We start from the raw sequence: 16,331 nt of genomic DNA on the forward strand, positions 1-16,331 counted from the left end.
CAAAAACTTCGCATCTTTTCTGCTAAGGTTTGTCAATGGTACAGCTATCTTAGAAAAGCCCTCCACGAATCTCCTATAATAACCTGCTAAACCCAGAAAACCGCGTACTTCGATTACATTCAAGGGTCGTTCCCAATTGATTATTGCTTCTATCTTTTGGGAATCTATGCTAACTCCATCAACTGAAACTATATGCCCAAGAAATACAACTTGGTTTAACCAAAAATCACACTTACTAAATTTGGCATATAACTTCTTTTCCCTTAGCATCTGCAACACCATCCTTAAATGTTCTTTGTGCTTCTTTGCACTACTAGAATACACTAGTATATCGTCTATAAAAACTATCACAAACTGATCCAGATAAAGATGAAATATCCTATTCATCAAGTCCATAAATACCGCAAGAGCATTTGTCAATCCAAACGGCATTACTAGGAACTCATAATGTCCATATCTAGTTCTGAATGCAGTCTTTGGAACATCTGTAACATCCCGCATCTTTTCATTATTTATTAATAATGTAATTTTTCCTTTTTCAAGAATTGTCCTCAGTTGAACGGCGTGTTTGGAATTTTGAGTTTAAAGTATAAGTGTGAAGATTTAAGTGTTGCCGTGGAAATTATTCAAAATTATTCAATTTTCAAATTCAATTGAAAAGTTATGGCAGGAATTAATTATATTTGGAAAAAGGAAAGGAATTAAATAGTATAAAGTGTAATAAGGAAACGATTTAATCACAATTATACTATTTTCCTTTTTATTATTATTATTACTATTATTATTATTTTATTTTATTTTTTTTAAATAAAAAGGACCTCCCTCACGCCATCTCTCTTGCGCGAGCCCCCCCTCCGTTTTCTTCTTCCACGCCGCCACACCTGTACCGCCTTCTCATCCGTCCAAACGACCGTTGTTCGTGGGTTCCGACCGGCCAGACCCCGCCAGTCAGACACGTTGCCCACCGCCGCTTCCACTTTGACCACCCACCATGCCGACTTTACCTAAGTCTGAGACTAGCCTTCTGTTCGCGCATCCACTGCCTCGCTGCCGCTTTGATTGCCAACCGCAGCACCTCCTAGCTTCTGTTCTTCGTCTGCCACTTTCATCATCTTTGGGTTCGCCGGATTCAACAGTTTTAGGTAAGCCTTTTGTGAAGTATTGGGTGGAAGGTTGGGTTCCATTAAGTTTGGAATGAAGGTTAACTTATTCAAATTATTTTTGGCCTTAGATTTAAATCTAGGGAACTGTTGGAGTGGCTGTCCAGCAGGTTCAAGAACGTTCGACAAGAGTTTTGGTAAGAGATATAGTCCTTATGGTTGGTTTGTGAGCATGCTCTGATTACTAAATTAAGTTTGACTTTACCCTTGTATCGTTAAGGTTCCAAGTTGTCGTCCATTGGGAGTTAAATTCTGTGGGAAGGAGATTTTTGGAGTGGTTGTTAATCAATTCCTTGGGTAAGCTTTTGGGTATTGTGGTTTTGAATCTGAGATGTCGCAATTATTTTTAGAAAGAAACTTAATGGTTGTATTTGTATGTTAGGGTCGTTTCTTCAAACCGCGGTCATCGTTTGGTTGTCTAAGTTTATCTATGGAATTTGGATTTAGGTAAGTAATCTTACCACTGGAACTATCCACGGGCCAACCTTTATTTCTATGCTAGCGTGATGAGTGTATGGTAAATGTTAGCATGTTAACTGATAGTATGACCAGAATTAAGTACGTTCTGGCACGAGTTCTGTTTTGTTTAAATATACACCTATGCACTTGATCGTTAGTATGAGGCGGTATGTGTTTCCATATGTTAATATTTGATCTGCTGATGTTGTGGAACTATGATGTTAAGGTATACATGAATGTTGTAGAAAATTTTGTTGAGGATTATGTGTATGTGGTAGAGCCATGGTATCGAGGATTACATGTATGTCATAGAGTCGTATGGTGTTGATTTTTGAACGTTGAGCTGTGTGAATGTCCTCACTAATGAGTTAGATGCTCACTAGTTTTGTGTTTCCTTCGGGATTCACCAGTTTTGTGTTTCCTTCGGGATTCATCAGTTTTGTGTTTCCTTTGGGATTCACCAGTTTGTGTTTCCTACGGGATTCACCAGAGGTAGTGGGCATACTTAACTATAGTAGGATAGGACTCAATCTCTTACCTGTTGCATGTGTTTATCTGCCATAGGTGGGTATCTAGAGGACATTGATGCCTAGCCTGACCCCAGTGGTGGGGTTACTTACTGATTATTTCATACTCATTCTTTCTTATATTAATGTTTCGGGTAAAGGTAAGGATGTACCAGCGATGGCACAGCGGAATTTGTGATAGTGCCACTGGGACTAGTTTTTACATTTCTGCATCATGAAATTTAGAGTCCTTATATTTTTCCTTAATATTTAGTTTTATTGTTTGAAACTTATTATGAAGGATTGTTTTTTTAAAATTTTTTATTTTTAATAGTCTTTACGAATTATGGGTACCCTATTATTGTTTTTAATAATTGCATTTAACAAATGTCTTTTGAACTTCTCCTGTTTATTTAGCATTTATTTCAACGTAACTGAGTGTTGTTTTAAATTCTATGCATGCATTTATTTTAGTAACGGCTTAACCTAAGTCCTAGGGGGTCGGGTCATTACAGTTGGTATCAGAGCCCATGTTTTGGGTATTGTAGACTGACTTACTACGTAAGGGTAGATAGTCCCTGTGGCCAGTAACGGATTCCTCGTCATCGCCAGGTACGTTCTACTAACGAAAGTTTCAATGCATATATGAGAATAGTGATGTAGTGTTTTAAATGCATCATGTCTGAGAAAGGCCCAGAAATAGTTAATTAACGTACGAACTTATGACAGGACATGGCACCTAAACATAGAACAAGGAAAATAGTTAGAGAAGAAATGCAAGTAGAGAGAGAGGAGAGTAGTTAAACTGCTCCGGCGGCGTCAATTCCGCCTGTGCCCAAGTGGATGAAAAGGCAATGGAAGCCCGAATTAGTGAAGTTGTTGCAACCGCTCTGATGGGGAAACTACAGGAACTAATCCGTAGCACGATGGCAGGACAACCTGCCCAGACTCAGGCTCAGGAGCAACCAGTGCCACCTGAGCCGTTACGACAGACTCGTCCGCAGGACAAGGACACGCTGGGCCTGTCTTATGAGGCCAAACATCTGAGGGATTTTCGGAAGTATGACCCTCGCCGCTTTGATGGATCGTTACGGGACCCCACAAAGGCAGAAATATGGTTGTCATCTATCGAGACAGTATTCCATTTTATGAGGTGCCCAAAAGAGCACAAACTGCAATATGCAGTCTTCATGCTGACTGGTAACGTGGAGATCTGGTGGCGTTCGGCAGAAAAGATGATCGATATTGGAGGTGAACTTGCAACCTAGGAGCAGTTCAAGGAACACTTTTATGAGAAGTACTTTTCGACCAACATCGGATACAAAAAGCAGGCAGAATTCTTAAACTTGAAGCAGGGCATTATGTCGGTGGAGGAATATGAGCAAGAGTTCGATAAGCTGTTTCATTTTGCTCCTAAGCTAGTGGCCACCGAGGCAGCGAGGACTGAGAGATTTATCCAGGGCCTGAGGAGCGGGCTATGAGGGATGGTGCATGCCTTGGATCTCAAGACGCATGTTGTGGCATTGCGAATCGCTGTGAAGATTGATGCCGACTCCAGGGGGGAGAGGAATACAGGAGGTCACTTGGGATTAGCACCTCCACAGGTCAGAAAAGGAAGGCTGAGCAAAGGACTCTCGAGCATCAGCAGAGGGGTCAGAGCAAATTACATGCTCCACGTCAGCGGGGACAACAGAGTACCTAGGCTGGGAATGGCAGGGAGGATAGACTAATATGCACCACTTACAGTAAGCAACACTAGGGACGTCGTTTAACCGGCTCTAGGATTTGTTTTTGTTGTGGCCAGAAGGGGTATATGGCAGATAGATGCTCGAGGAGGTATGCGCCTGAGCACAGAAGCCAGCCCGTAGGCTCATTCCAGGGAGGCCCGAATCGCCAGCAACAGTAGAGAAAGATATTTTCTACCACTTGGCGTGAGACCGAAAAGTCAGGCACCGTGGTGACAGGTACGCTTCCCATTTTAGGACACCATGCTCTTGTTTTATTTGACTCTGGCTCTTTGCACTCGTTTATATCTGCTGTATTTGTGAGACATGCCATGTTAAACTCAGAACCGTTGCCATTTACATTGTCTATTTCCACTCCATCAGGAGAGATCATGTTAGATACAGAAAAGATAAAAGCATGTCAGGTAGAGGTAGCCAATCGCACATTAGATGTAACCCTGATAATTTTAGATATGAGAAATTTAGATGTTATATTAGGCATGGATTGGTTAGTTGCTAACCATGCCAGCATAGATTGCTCCTGTAAGGAGGTCATCTTTAACCCTCCAAGAGCAGCTAGTTTTAAGATTAAAGGGGATGGGACTGCAGTCCTACCCAAGGTGATATTCGCATTGAAGGCCAGTAGGCTATTTGACAAAGGAGCCTGGGGCTTTATGGCTAGTGTGGTGGTCACCAGGGAGAATGAAGTCACCTTGACTTCGGAGCCAGTAGTGAGGGATTTTAAAGATGTGTTTCCAGAAGATCTTCCTGGATTGCCCCCACAATGGGAGATAGATTTTGCCATTGAGTTGGAGCCAGGCACAACCCCTATTTCGAGGGCTCTGTACAGGATGGCCCCGACAAAGTTGAAGGAACTAAAGGTCCAATTGCAGAAGTTGTTGGACAAGGGTTTCATATGCCTTAGCGTGTCACCATGGGGTGCACCTATTTTGTTTGTGAAAAAGAAGGATGGATCATTTTGTCTGTGCATTGATTATAGAGAGTTGAACAAGGTGACCGTCAAGAATAAATACCCCCTTCCCAGGACCGATGATTTATTTGACCAGTTATAGGGAGCTACGGTATTCTCTAAAATTGATCTCCAGTCAGGATACCACCAGCTGAGGATAAAGGACAGTGACATTCCCAAGAATACTTTTCGTTCGAGGTATGGACATTATGAGTTCATAGTAATGTCATTCGGTCTAATGAATGCACCAGCAGTGTTCATGGATCTGATGAATAAGGTGTTGATAGAATTCCTCAACACCTTCATGATTATTTTTATTGATGATATCTTAATTTATTCCAAGACAGAAGCCGAGCATGAGGAGCATTTGCGGAAAGTTCTGGAGACATTGAGGGCCAATAAGCTATATGCTAAGTTTTCTAAATGTGAATTTTGGTTGAAGCAAGTGTCTTTTCTAGGGTATGTGGTATCCAAGGAAGGTGTCTCTGTGGATCCTACAAAGGTGGAGGCAGTTACGGGTTGGGCTCGTCCAACCACGGTCAGTGAGGTGCGCAGTTTGCTGGGGTTAGCAGGCTACTACAGACGGTTTGTGAAGAACTTCTCATGCGTAGCTGCCCCATTAACTCAGTTGACCCGGAAGGGAGCAACATTTTTATGGAATGAGGCTTGTGAAAACAGTTTCCAGAACCTCAAGTAGAGGCTGGTTTCATCCCCTGTTCTTACAGTACCGGACGGATCAGGTGGTTTCATCATTTACAGTGATGCATACAAGAAGGGGTTGGAATGCGTATTGATGCAGCAGGGCAGAGTAGTTGCTTACGCTTCACGTCAGCTGAAGAAGCACGAACGGAATTATCCCACACATTACTTGGAGTTAGCGGCAGTGGTTTTTGCTGTCAACATCTGGAGACATTACTTGTATGGAGAAAAGATACAGATCTTCATCGACCACAAGAGTTTGAAGTACTTTTTCACTCAGAAGGAGTTAAACATGAGGCAAAGAAGATGGTTGGAACTAGTAAAGGATTATGAATGTGAAATTTTGTACCACCCAGGGAAAGCAAGCCTAGTGGCAGATGCTTTAATCAGAAAGGTGGCCCATTCAGCAGCTCTCATTACCAGACAGACTCACTTATGCAAGGAACTCGAGAGGGCAGAGATTGCAGTAGTTGTGGGAAAGGTCACGGCACAGTTAGCACAGTTGTTGGTGCAACCAAGCCTAAGGCAGAAGATTATTGAAGCACAGCGAGACAACCCTTATCTGAAAGAGAGAGTTCGTAGAGCGGAGTCAGGCCAGGATAACGAATTCTCAGTGTCAGCAAAAGGTGGCCTCCTTTATCAAGGGCGTTTGTGCGTGCTGGCGGTTTGTGACATTAAGGATGAGTGTTGTCAGAGGCTCATAGTTCCCTATTTTCGATCCACCCCGGCAACACCAAGATGTATCAGGATCTCAAGTGTTACTACTGGTGGAATGTGAAACCCGAATTTCCATTTTTTCCTACTTAAGCAGGTGAATAAGGGATTAACTAGGAGAAAGTTAAATCCTATGTTGAAGAAAAAGGAAATTTCTAAGTGTTAAATAGATTTTTCTTGAGTAGTTGAGTTAAGCTTAAATTGATGGAAAATTGACTAAGTGTTGGACTAGGCAGTGCTATGCATTGGCCATAAGATCGTGGAAAGATTACTTGGGTAAAGGAAAAAATTTGGAAATTTGGCTAAGTATAGAATGTTGTGTGGTATGCGCTGGTGAAGGAAGATGGTTGTGTGTAATGCGTTGGAAGGGACAAATGCATTGAAAGAGGTTGTATTGATGCGTTGGAAGGGTTGTTGTTGGATGGCATGCGGCTGAAGGAAGGAAAATGGAAGTGATGCGTTGAAGGGTTGCATGGCACAAGCGTAGGTGAGGACACAGGCAAGGCATGCGGCATGCGTCGAGCGCCCATACACAGCGCGCAGCCCATGCGTAGAGCAGGCCAAGCATTGCCAAATGCCCAGCCATGCCGAGCACTGCCGAGCGAGCCGAGCGTGTATGCATCGTTGCCCAGCGCCCATGCCAAGCACCATGCATCGATGTCAAACGAACGATGCGTTGATGCCGAGCGAGCTGTGCATCGAGGACGAGCGACCATCCTATGCATTGGTGATGGCTGGCTCTTGTGATGGCTAAAATAGATTGTGATGGTAGTGAGATGGCTTGCACGATGGATACATTGGACAAAGACCATGCGATGAGCTAGGTTGGATGCATTGGATACATTGGATGTTGGATGCGTTGAACGTTGGATGCGTTGGATACGTTCGATGCGTTGGATGCGTTGGACGTTGGATGCGTTGGATGCGATGGATGCGACAGTGCAATACTATGCGTTGGTGATGCACTATGTGTTGGTGATGTGCTATACATTGATTATAGGATATGCATTGAGTATGGACTATGTATTGAACATCCAAGAGTTGGACGTATATAAAGGATGAGATCACCTAAAAAAAAACGTCATCAAACCATGTGTCTTCTTGGGAGGAAAGCCTTAAGCCATAAGAATTTGAGGTGGTGGCATCAGATTAGAGGCTCATGTGTTGGCAACGTGGGAGGAAGGCACTTAGCTTGCGTTGATCACAGCATTGCGTTGATGGGGTGAGAAGGAGACACTTGGCCATGCAGCCAAGTAGGTGGGGTCAACTTGGGGGAAGGTTTGGACGCCTATAAATAGGGCCAAAAGACTTCATTTTCATATCAAAATTCAGAAATACCGTAAAAATAGGGGGAGAGTTGAGCAAACCTTGTGTTGGAGCCAAATCCATGCGTTAATCATAGAGGACGCATTGGACAGTGAGGTCTGAAGAGGACGCATCAACTTGGGACGAGAAGTTCTCCCAATTTACTCATGCGGTTGGAGTGATTCCAAAGCCACATGAAAGCTCTAAATGTATAGTTTTAAGGGTAGGGCTACCGGAGGAAAAGCTCAGAGGGATCGGGCTAGAAATTGAGAAGAAGACAGGCTGTCAGATCAGCTTGGGCCAGTCTTGAAGATTCTGTGATTCCGGCCAAACCACGAAGAATTCTAAGCTCAAAATTTCGGGTAAGCTTCTTGAGACATTTTAGAATATTTTTGTAGAAGGGAGTATCTCAAAATAAGGTCTAGAACTATGAGTAATCTAAGCTGCAATTTGAATCTGGATTCTAGGGGTGAAAAGGGAGCCCGAGGTAGAAAAGAGAGCTACTAGAAAAGCTCCTAAGCAATCAAGGTGAGTGTTTACTTAGTTTTATGCGTTGATATGTGGATAAATGCATATGTAAGTTCCAAATGCATGCTTATGATGTTATGTTGTTGCCATGATATTGTTTGTGAAATTGCTATGGAAACTGAGATTATACCCAGATTACATAAGTTAGCATGTTTAATAAAAGGTGCTTGGCGGGAAAATATAGTCGGTCTCGGTCGGCGAGAAATGATAGTCGGTGACAACCGGCGGGAAATATAGTCAAGTACCTAAGCATGACTAGCGGGAAAAGAATTGTCGATGTGCACAATTTCCATAAAAAATTTTATGTGATTGATAATGTGTCCATGATATGAGCATGCCACGTATAGCATGGAACTGGAGGATGATAATTGAATGAATGTATACATGATCATGCATAGATTATACTAGAATTGTGATTATGTGATTGCTTTCCCAAAAATATGTTTGCCAAAGTGATTATTATTCTAAAAGAACCACTCACTTGGCTTAGTAGCTCACACTCTTCCAAATGTTTTCTTATACCCCCCCTCCCCTAGGTAGCGAAAGGTGAGGAGTTCCAGGGTTGTTGTTGTAAACTTGTATTTAAGTCCTGGAGTTGTAAGAACATCAAATTGTTGTAATGAAATGGGCCTACTTAATCAATTGATTATTCAATTTTTACATTGGTATCAGAGTTATTTCCATAAGAGTTATTAGGCAGTAAGTGTCAACCAAAGGATTGATAATTGCTGTCAGTCACGCCCATTCTTAGGCTCGAAGGGTGGTCTGGGGTAGGGTGTAACATGGAATGATATGAAAAGAGAGGTTGCAGAGTTCGTCAGCAAGTGTTTGGCGTGCCAGCAGGTGAAAGCCCCGAGGCAGAGGCCAACAGGCTTGTTACAACCATCGAATGTACCAGAATGGAAGTGGGCATGTGTGTATGGACTTCAACATGGAGTGGTCTCGGACAGTTAAAGGTTTCGCTATGATATGGGTCGTTGTAGACAGACTTACGAAGCTAGCACATTTCATACTTGGGAAGTCGACCTTCTCAGTGAATAAGTGGGCACAGATATACATGAAGGAAGTGGTAAAATTGCATGGAGTGCTCGTGACCATTGTGTCAGACAGAGACCCTCGTTTCATGTCTAACTTCTAGAAAAGTCTGCAGGCGGCTTTGGGGACCCAGTTAGACTTCAATACAGCTTTCCATTGTCAGACTGATGGGCAGACAGAGAGATTGAATCAGATATTGGAAGACATGTTGTGTGCTTGTGCCATAGAGTTTTCAGGAAGCTGGGATGCTCACTTGCACTTAAAGGAGTTTTCTTATAATAACAACTACCAGTCCACTATTGGGATGTCACCCTTTGAGGCCCTATATGGGAAGAGTTGGAGGTCCCCTATGTGTTGGGATGAGGTAGGAGAGAAGAGATTATTAGGACCTGAATTGGTGCAGACCACGAATGAGGCAATATAGAAGATCAGGGCTCGTATACAAATAACCCAGAGCAGACAAAAGAGCTATGCTGATGTAAGACGTCAGGACCTGGAATTTGAGACAAGGGTGAAAGTGTTCTTAAAGGTGGCACCCATGAAAGGTATTCGGAGGTTTGGCAAGAAGGGAAAGTTGAGTCCGAGATTCATTGGACCATTCGAGGTCCTAGAATGAGTTGGCCCTGTAGCTTACCGTTTGGCTTTGAACCCAGCATTGTCCTCAGTTCATAATGTCTTCCATGTTTCGATGCTAAGGAAGCATGTGACAGACCCGTCCCACGTAGTTAAATATGAGCCCTTACAGTTGAATGATAACTTGAGCTATGAGGAGAAGCCCATAGAGATCCTTGCCAGAGAGCTAAAGACATTGCACCGCCAGCAAATTGCTTTTGTAAAAGTCCTGTGACAGAACCACCAGTTTAGGAAGCCACCTGGGAGTGAGAGGATGAGATGAATGCCCAGTACCCAGAGCTTTTTCGAGGACGAAAGTTCTTTGAGGAGGGAAGAATATAACATCCCGCATCTTTTCATGTGTATTTTTTCCTTTTTCAGTAATTGTCCTTAGTTTAAGGGCATGTTTGGAATTTTGAATTTAAAGTATAAGTGCGAGGATTTAAGTGTTGCCATGAAAATTATTCAAAATTATTCAATTTTCAAATTCAATTTGAAAAGTTATGGTAGGAATTAATTATATTTGGAAAAAGGAAAGGAATTAAATAGTATAAAGTGGAACAAGGAAATGATTTAATCATAATTATACTATATTCCTTTTTTTTAATTATTATTATTTTTTTAAAATAAAAAGGACCTCTCTCATGCCATCTCTCTCGCGTGAGCCCCCCCTCTGTTTTCTTCTTCCACGCCGCCACACCTGCACTGCCTTCTCAGCCATCGACCCGACCGCCATTCGTGGGTTTCGACCGGCCAAACCCCGACAGTCAGACACGCCGTCCGCCGCCGCTCCCACTTTGACCGCCCACCGTACCGACTTTGCCCAGGTCCGAGCCTAGCCCTCTGTTCGTGCATCTACGACCATGTTGCCGCTCCGATCGCCAGTCGCAGCACCTCCTAGCCTCTGTTCGCCATCTGCCACTGCCGTCATCTTCGGGTTCGCCGGATCCGACAGTTTTAGGTAAACCTTTTATGAAGTTTTGGGTGGAAGGTTGGGCCCCTTTAAGTTTGGAATGAAGGTTAACTTATTCGAATTATTTTTTGCCTTAGATTTGAATCGAGGGAACTGTTGGAGTGGCTATCCAGCGGGTTCGAGATCGTTCGACAAGTATTTTAGTAAGAGATATAGTTCTTATTCTTGGTTTGTGAGCATGCTCTGATTACTGAATTAAGTTTGACTTAACCCTTGTATCGTTAAGGTTCCAAGTTTTCGTCAATTGGGAGTTAAATTCTATGGGAAGGAGATTTTTTGAGTGGTTGTTAATCGAGTTCCTTGGGTAAGCTTTTGGGTATTGTGGTTTTGAATCTTAGATGTCGCAATTATTGTTGGACTGAAACTTAATGGTTGTATTCGTATGTTAGGGTCGTTTCTTCAAACCACAGTCATCGTTTGGTTTTATTTGTATGCTAGCGTGATGAGTGTATGGTAAATGTTAGCATGTTAACTGATAGTATGACCTAAATCAAGTACGTTCTAGCATCAGTTCTGTTTTGTTTAAATATACACCTAGGCACTTGATCATTAGTATGAGGTGGTATATGTTTCCATATGTTGATATCTGATCTGCTGATGTTGTGGAACTATGATGCTAAGGTATACATGAATGTTGTAGAATATGTGGTTGAGGATTATGTGTGTGTGGTAGAGCCATGGTATCGAGGATTACATGTATGTCATAGAGTCGTATGGTGTTGATTTTTGAAAGTTGAGTCTGTGTGAATGTCCTCACTGATTAGTTAGATGCTCACCAGTTTTGTGTCTCCTTCGGGATTCACAAGTTTTGTGTTTTACTTGGGATTCACCAGTTTTATGTTTCCCTCGAGATTCACCAGTTTTGTGTTTCCTTCGGGATTCACCAGTTTTGTGTCTCCTTCGGGATTCACCAGTTTGTGTCTCCTTCGGGATTCACCAGTTTGTGTTTCCTACGAGATTCACCAGAGGTAGTGGGCATACTTAACTATAATAGGATAAGAATCAGTCTCTTACTTGTTGCATGTGTTTATGTGCCATAAGTGGGTATCTAGAGGACATAGATGCCTAGCCTGACCCCAGTGGTGGGGTTACTAACTGAGTATTTCATACTCATTCCTTCTTATATTAATGTTTCAGGTAAAGATAAAGATGTATCAGCGATAGCGCAGCAGAATTCATGATCGTGCCACTGGGACTAGTTTTTACGCTTCCGTATCATGAAATTTAGAGTCCTTATATTTTTCTTTAATATTTAGTTTTACTGTTTAAAACTTATTATGAAGGATTGTCTTTTATTTATTTATTTTTTTTTAATAGTCTTTAGGAATTGTGGGTACCCTATTATTGTTTTTAAAAAATGCATTTAACAAATGTCTTTTGAACTTCTCCTGTTTATTCAGCATTTATTTCAACTTAACTGAGTGTTGTTTTAAATTCTATGCATGCATTTATTTTAGTAAGAGCCTAACCTAAGTCCTAGGGGGTCGGGTCGTTAACGTTGGTATCAGAGCCCATGTTTTCGGTTCTGTAGACTCACTTACTACTTAAGTGTAGATAGTCCCTGTGGCCAGTAACGGATTCCTCGTCATCGCCAGGTACATTCTACTAACGAAAGTTTCAATGCATATATGAGAACAATGATGTAGTGTTTTAAATGCATGATGTCTAAGAAAGGCCCAGAAATAGTTAATTAGCGTACAAATTTATGACAGGACATGACACCTAAACGTAGAACAAGGAAAACAGTTAGAGAAGAAATGCAAGCAGAGAGAGAGGAGAGTAGTCAAACTGCTCCGTCGGCGCCAATTCCGCCTGTGACCCAAGTGGATGAAAAGGCAATGGAAGCCCGAATTAGTGAAGTTGTTGGAACCGCTCTGATGGGGAAACTGCAGGAACTGATCCGTAGCACGATGGCAGGATAGCCTGCCTAGACTCGAGCTTAGGAGGAACCGATGCCACCCGAGCCGGTACGACAGACCCGCCCGCAGGACATGGACATGCAGGGCCTGTCTCTTGAGGCCAAACATCTGAGGGATTTTCAGAAGTATGACCCTCGCCCCTTTGATGGATCGTTAGGGGACCCCACCAAGGCAGAAATGTGGATGTCATCTATCGAGACAATATTCCATTTTATGAGGTGCCTAGAAAAGCACAAACTGCAATACGACGTCTTCATTCTGACTGGTAACACGACAATCTGGTGTCGTTCGGCAGAAAAGATGATCGATATTGAAGGTGAACTTGCAACCTGGGAGCAGTTCAAGGAACGCTTTTATGAGAAGTACTTTACGGCCAACACCCGATACAATAAACTGGCAGAATTCTTAAACTTAGAGTAGGGCGTTATGTCGGTGGAGGAATACGAGCAAGAGTTCGGTAAGCTGTCTCATTTTGCTTCTAAGCTAGTGGTCACCGAGGCAGCGAGGACCGAGAGATTTATCCAGGGCCTGAGGAGCGGGCTGCAAGGGATGGTACATGCCTTGGATCTCAATACGTATGCTGCGGCGCTGCGAACCACTATGAGAATTGATGCCAACTCCCAAGGGGGAGAGGAATACAGGAGGTCACTCGGGATTGGGACCTCAAAAGGTCAAAAAAGGAAGGCTGAGCATAAGACTCTCGAGCATCAGAAGAGGAGTCAGAACACAGTACATGCTCCACGTCAATGGGGACAATAGAGTACCCAGGTTGGGAATGGCAAGGAGGATAGACCGATATGAACCACTTGTGGTAAGCAACACTTAGGACGTTGTTTAGCCGGCTCTGGGATTTGTTTCCGATGTGACCAGAAGGGGAATATGGCAGATAGATGCTTGAGGAGGAATGTGCCTGAGCCTAGAAGCCAGCCTATAGGCTCATTCTAGAGAGGCCCGAATCACCAGCAACAGCAGGGAAAGGTATTTTCTACCACTCGGCGTGAGGCCGAGAAGTCAGGCACCGTGGTGACAGGTACGCTTCCCATTTTGGGACACCATGCTCTTGTTTTATTTGACTCTAGCTCTTCGCACTCATTTATATCTGCTGTATTTATGAGACATGCCATGTTAGACTCAGAACCGTTGCCATTTGCATTGTCTATTTCCATTCCATCAGATGATGTTATATTAGGCATGGATTTGTTAGTTGCTAACCATGTCAGCATAGATTTCTCCCGTAAGGAGGTCATCTTCAACCCTTCTACAGGAGCCAGTTTTAAGTTTAAAGGGGTTGGGACCGTAGTCCTACCCAAGGTGATATCCACATTGAAGGCTAGTAGGCTATTCGACCAAGGAGCCTGGGCTTTATGGCCAGTCTGGTGGACACCAAGGAGAACGAAGTCACTTTGACTTCAGAGCCAGTAGTGAGGGATTTTCCAAATGTGTTTCCAGAAGATCTTCTCGGACTGCCCCCGCAGTGGGAGATAGATTTTGCCATTGACTTGGAGAAAGGCACAACCCCTATTTTGAGGGCTCCGTACAGGATGGCCCCGATGGATTTGAAGGAACTGAAGGTCCAATCGCAGGAGTTGTTGGACAAGGGTTTCATACGCCCTAGCGTGTCACCATGGGGTGCACTTGTTTTGTTTGTGAAAAAGAAGGATTGATTGTTTTGTCTGTGCATTGATTATATAGAGTTGAACAAGGTGACCATCAAGAATGAATATCCCCTTCCCAAGATCGATGATTTGTTTGACCAATTACAGGGAGCTACGGTATTCTCTAAGATTGATCTCCGGTCAAGATACCACCAGCTAAGGATAAAGGACAGTTACATACCCAAGACAGCTTTCTATTCGAGGTATGGACATTATGAGTTCGTAGTAATGTCATTCGGTCTAACGAATGCACCAGCTATGTTCATGGATCTGATGAATAAGGTGTTCAAAGAATTCCTCAACACCTTCGTGATCGTCTTTATTGATGATATCTTGATTTATTTTAAGACAGAGGCTGATCATGAGGAGCATTTGCAGAAAGTTCTGGAGATGTTGAGGGCCAATAAGCTATATACTAAGTTTTCTAAATGTGAATTTTGGTTGAAGCAGGTGTCCTTTCTAGGGCCTATGGTATCCAAGGATGGTGTCTCTGTGGATCCTACAAAGGTGGAGGCAGTTACGAGTTGGGCTCGTCCAACTACGGTCAGTGATGTGCGCAGTTTTTAGGGTTAGCAGGCTACTACAGACGGTTTATGAAGGACTTCTCTCGCATAGCCACCTTATTAACTCAGTTGACCTGGAAGGGAGCAGCATTTGTTTGGAATGAAGCTTGTGAAAACAGTTTCTAGGACCTCGAGCAAAGGCCGGTTTCAGCCCCAGTTCTTACAATACCAGACGAATCAGGTGGTTTCGTCATTTACAGTGATGCATCGAAGAAGGGGTTGGGATGCATATTGATGTAGCAGGGTAGAGTAGTTACTTACGCTTCACGTCAACTGAAGAAGCACGAACAGAATTATCCCACGCATGACTTGGAGTTAGTGTCGATGGTTTTTGCTCTCAAGATCTGGAAACATTACTTATATGGAGAAAAGATACAGATCTTCACCGACCACAAGAGTTTGAAGTACTTTTTCACTCAGAAGGAGTTAAACATGAGGCAAAAGCCGGGGAAAGAAAACGTAGTGGCAGATGTTTTAAGCAGAAAGGTGGCCCATTCAACAGCTCTCATTACCAGACAGACTCACTTATGTAGGGAACTGGAGAGGGCAGAGATTGTAGTAGTTGTGGGAAAGGTCACGACACACTAGGTCTAATGTACCCCTTATCCACAAGTTCCTGTAACTGAACTTTTAGTTCCTTCAATTCCATTGGTGCCATCCTATATAGTGCCTGGAATATAGGTGCTATACCCGAACTAACTCAATAGTAAACTCTATTTCCCTATCAGGTGGTAAATCTAGTAACTCTTTAGAGAACACATCTAAGAATTCTTCTACCATAGATACATCTTCAGGTTTCAGTTTCTTATCCTGTGAAACTGCTGCATAGGCTAAATAGGCTTCGCATCCTTTACTCAATAGTTTCCTAGCCTTTACTACTGATATTAAGCTTCCTGGGAGTATTCTTTTAATTCCTACCAGGGTTATTTCTTTTTCACTTGGTTTCCTAAACACTATTTCTCTTCTAAAGCAATCCATAGTGGCATAGTGTTTACTTAAGAAATCCATACCAAGATAACATCAAACTCTAGTAATTCTAATGGAATCAAGTCAACCCATAACCTCCGATTTCCAATAATTACTTCACAATTCTTGTAATACTCATGTACAACTAGAGTATCTCCTACAGGCGTAGAGATAAACAAATCCTCATTCATTCGATCAGGCACTCTATCTATATGTAATGCACACATGCTAGATATGAATAAATGCATAGCACCAGGATAAAATAATGCATAAGCGGATTGATTACATAAAGTTATCGTACCAGTTATGACATCTGAAGCCTCTTCCACTTCTTGGTGTGTCATAGCGTATACTCTACCCTAGTGCTGCTGCTGTTGCTGTTAGGGTCGTCTAGCTACCCCTTTTCACTTAGCTACACTAGATCCCTCTTCTCTAGTTCCGATCGCTGTCGGTTAGTTTACAGTCTGTGTAACTCCTCTTTGCTCACTTTGTGCTCCACGACCTAGCTGAGGATAATCTCTCTTGAAATGCCCAGCTTGTCCG

The 16,331-nt window shown here is 42.9% G+C and overlaps 1 protein-coding gene across 1 annotated transcript; it reads left to right on the plus strand.

Annotated features, from left to right (window-relative positions):
• The first annotated feature begins 4,349 nt into the window (after positions 1-4,349).
• LOC150032776 (uncharacterized) lies at positions 4,350-6,296 on the plus strand. Its single transcript, XM_090307015.1, has 4 exons — positions 4,350-4,788; positions 5,167-5,496; positions 5,545-5,775; positions 5,875-6,296. The coding sequence occupies exons 1-4, from the start codon at positions 4,350-4,352 to the stop codon at positions 6,294-6,296; spliced, it is 1,422 nt and encodes a 473-aa protein (XP_090163141.1).
• Positions 6,297-16,331: the final 10,035 nt, after the last annotated feature.

The sequence above is a fragment of the Benincasa hispida genome, chromosome 11 (assembly GCF_027475165.1).
Source record: "Benincasa hispida cultivar pf3 chromosome 11, pf3_genome.v1.1, whole genome shotgun sequence".
In the NCBI taxonomy this organism is placed as follows: Eukaryota; Viridiplantae; Streptophyta; class Magnoliopsida; order Cucurbitales; family Cucurbitaceae; genus Benincasa; species Benincasa hispida.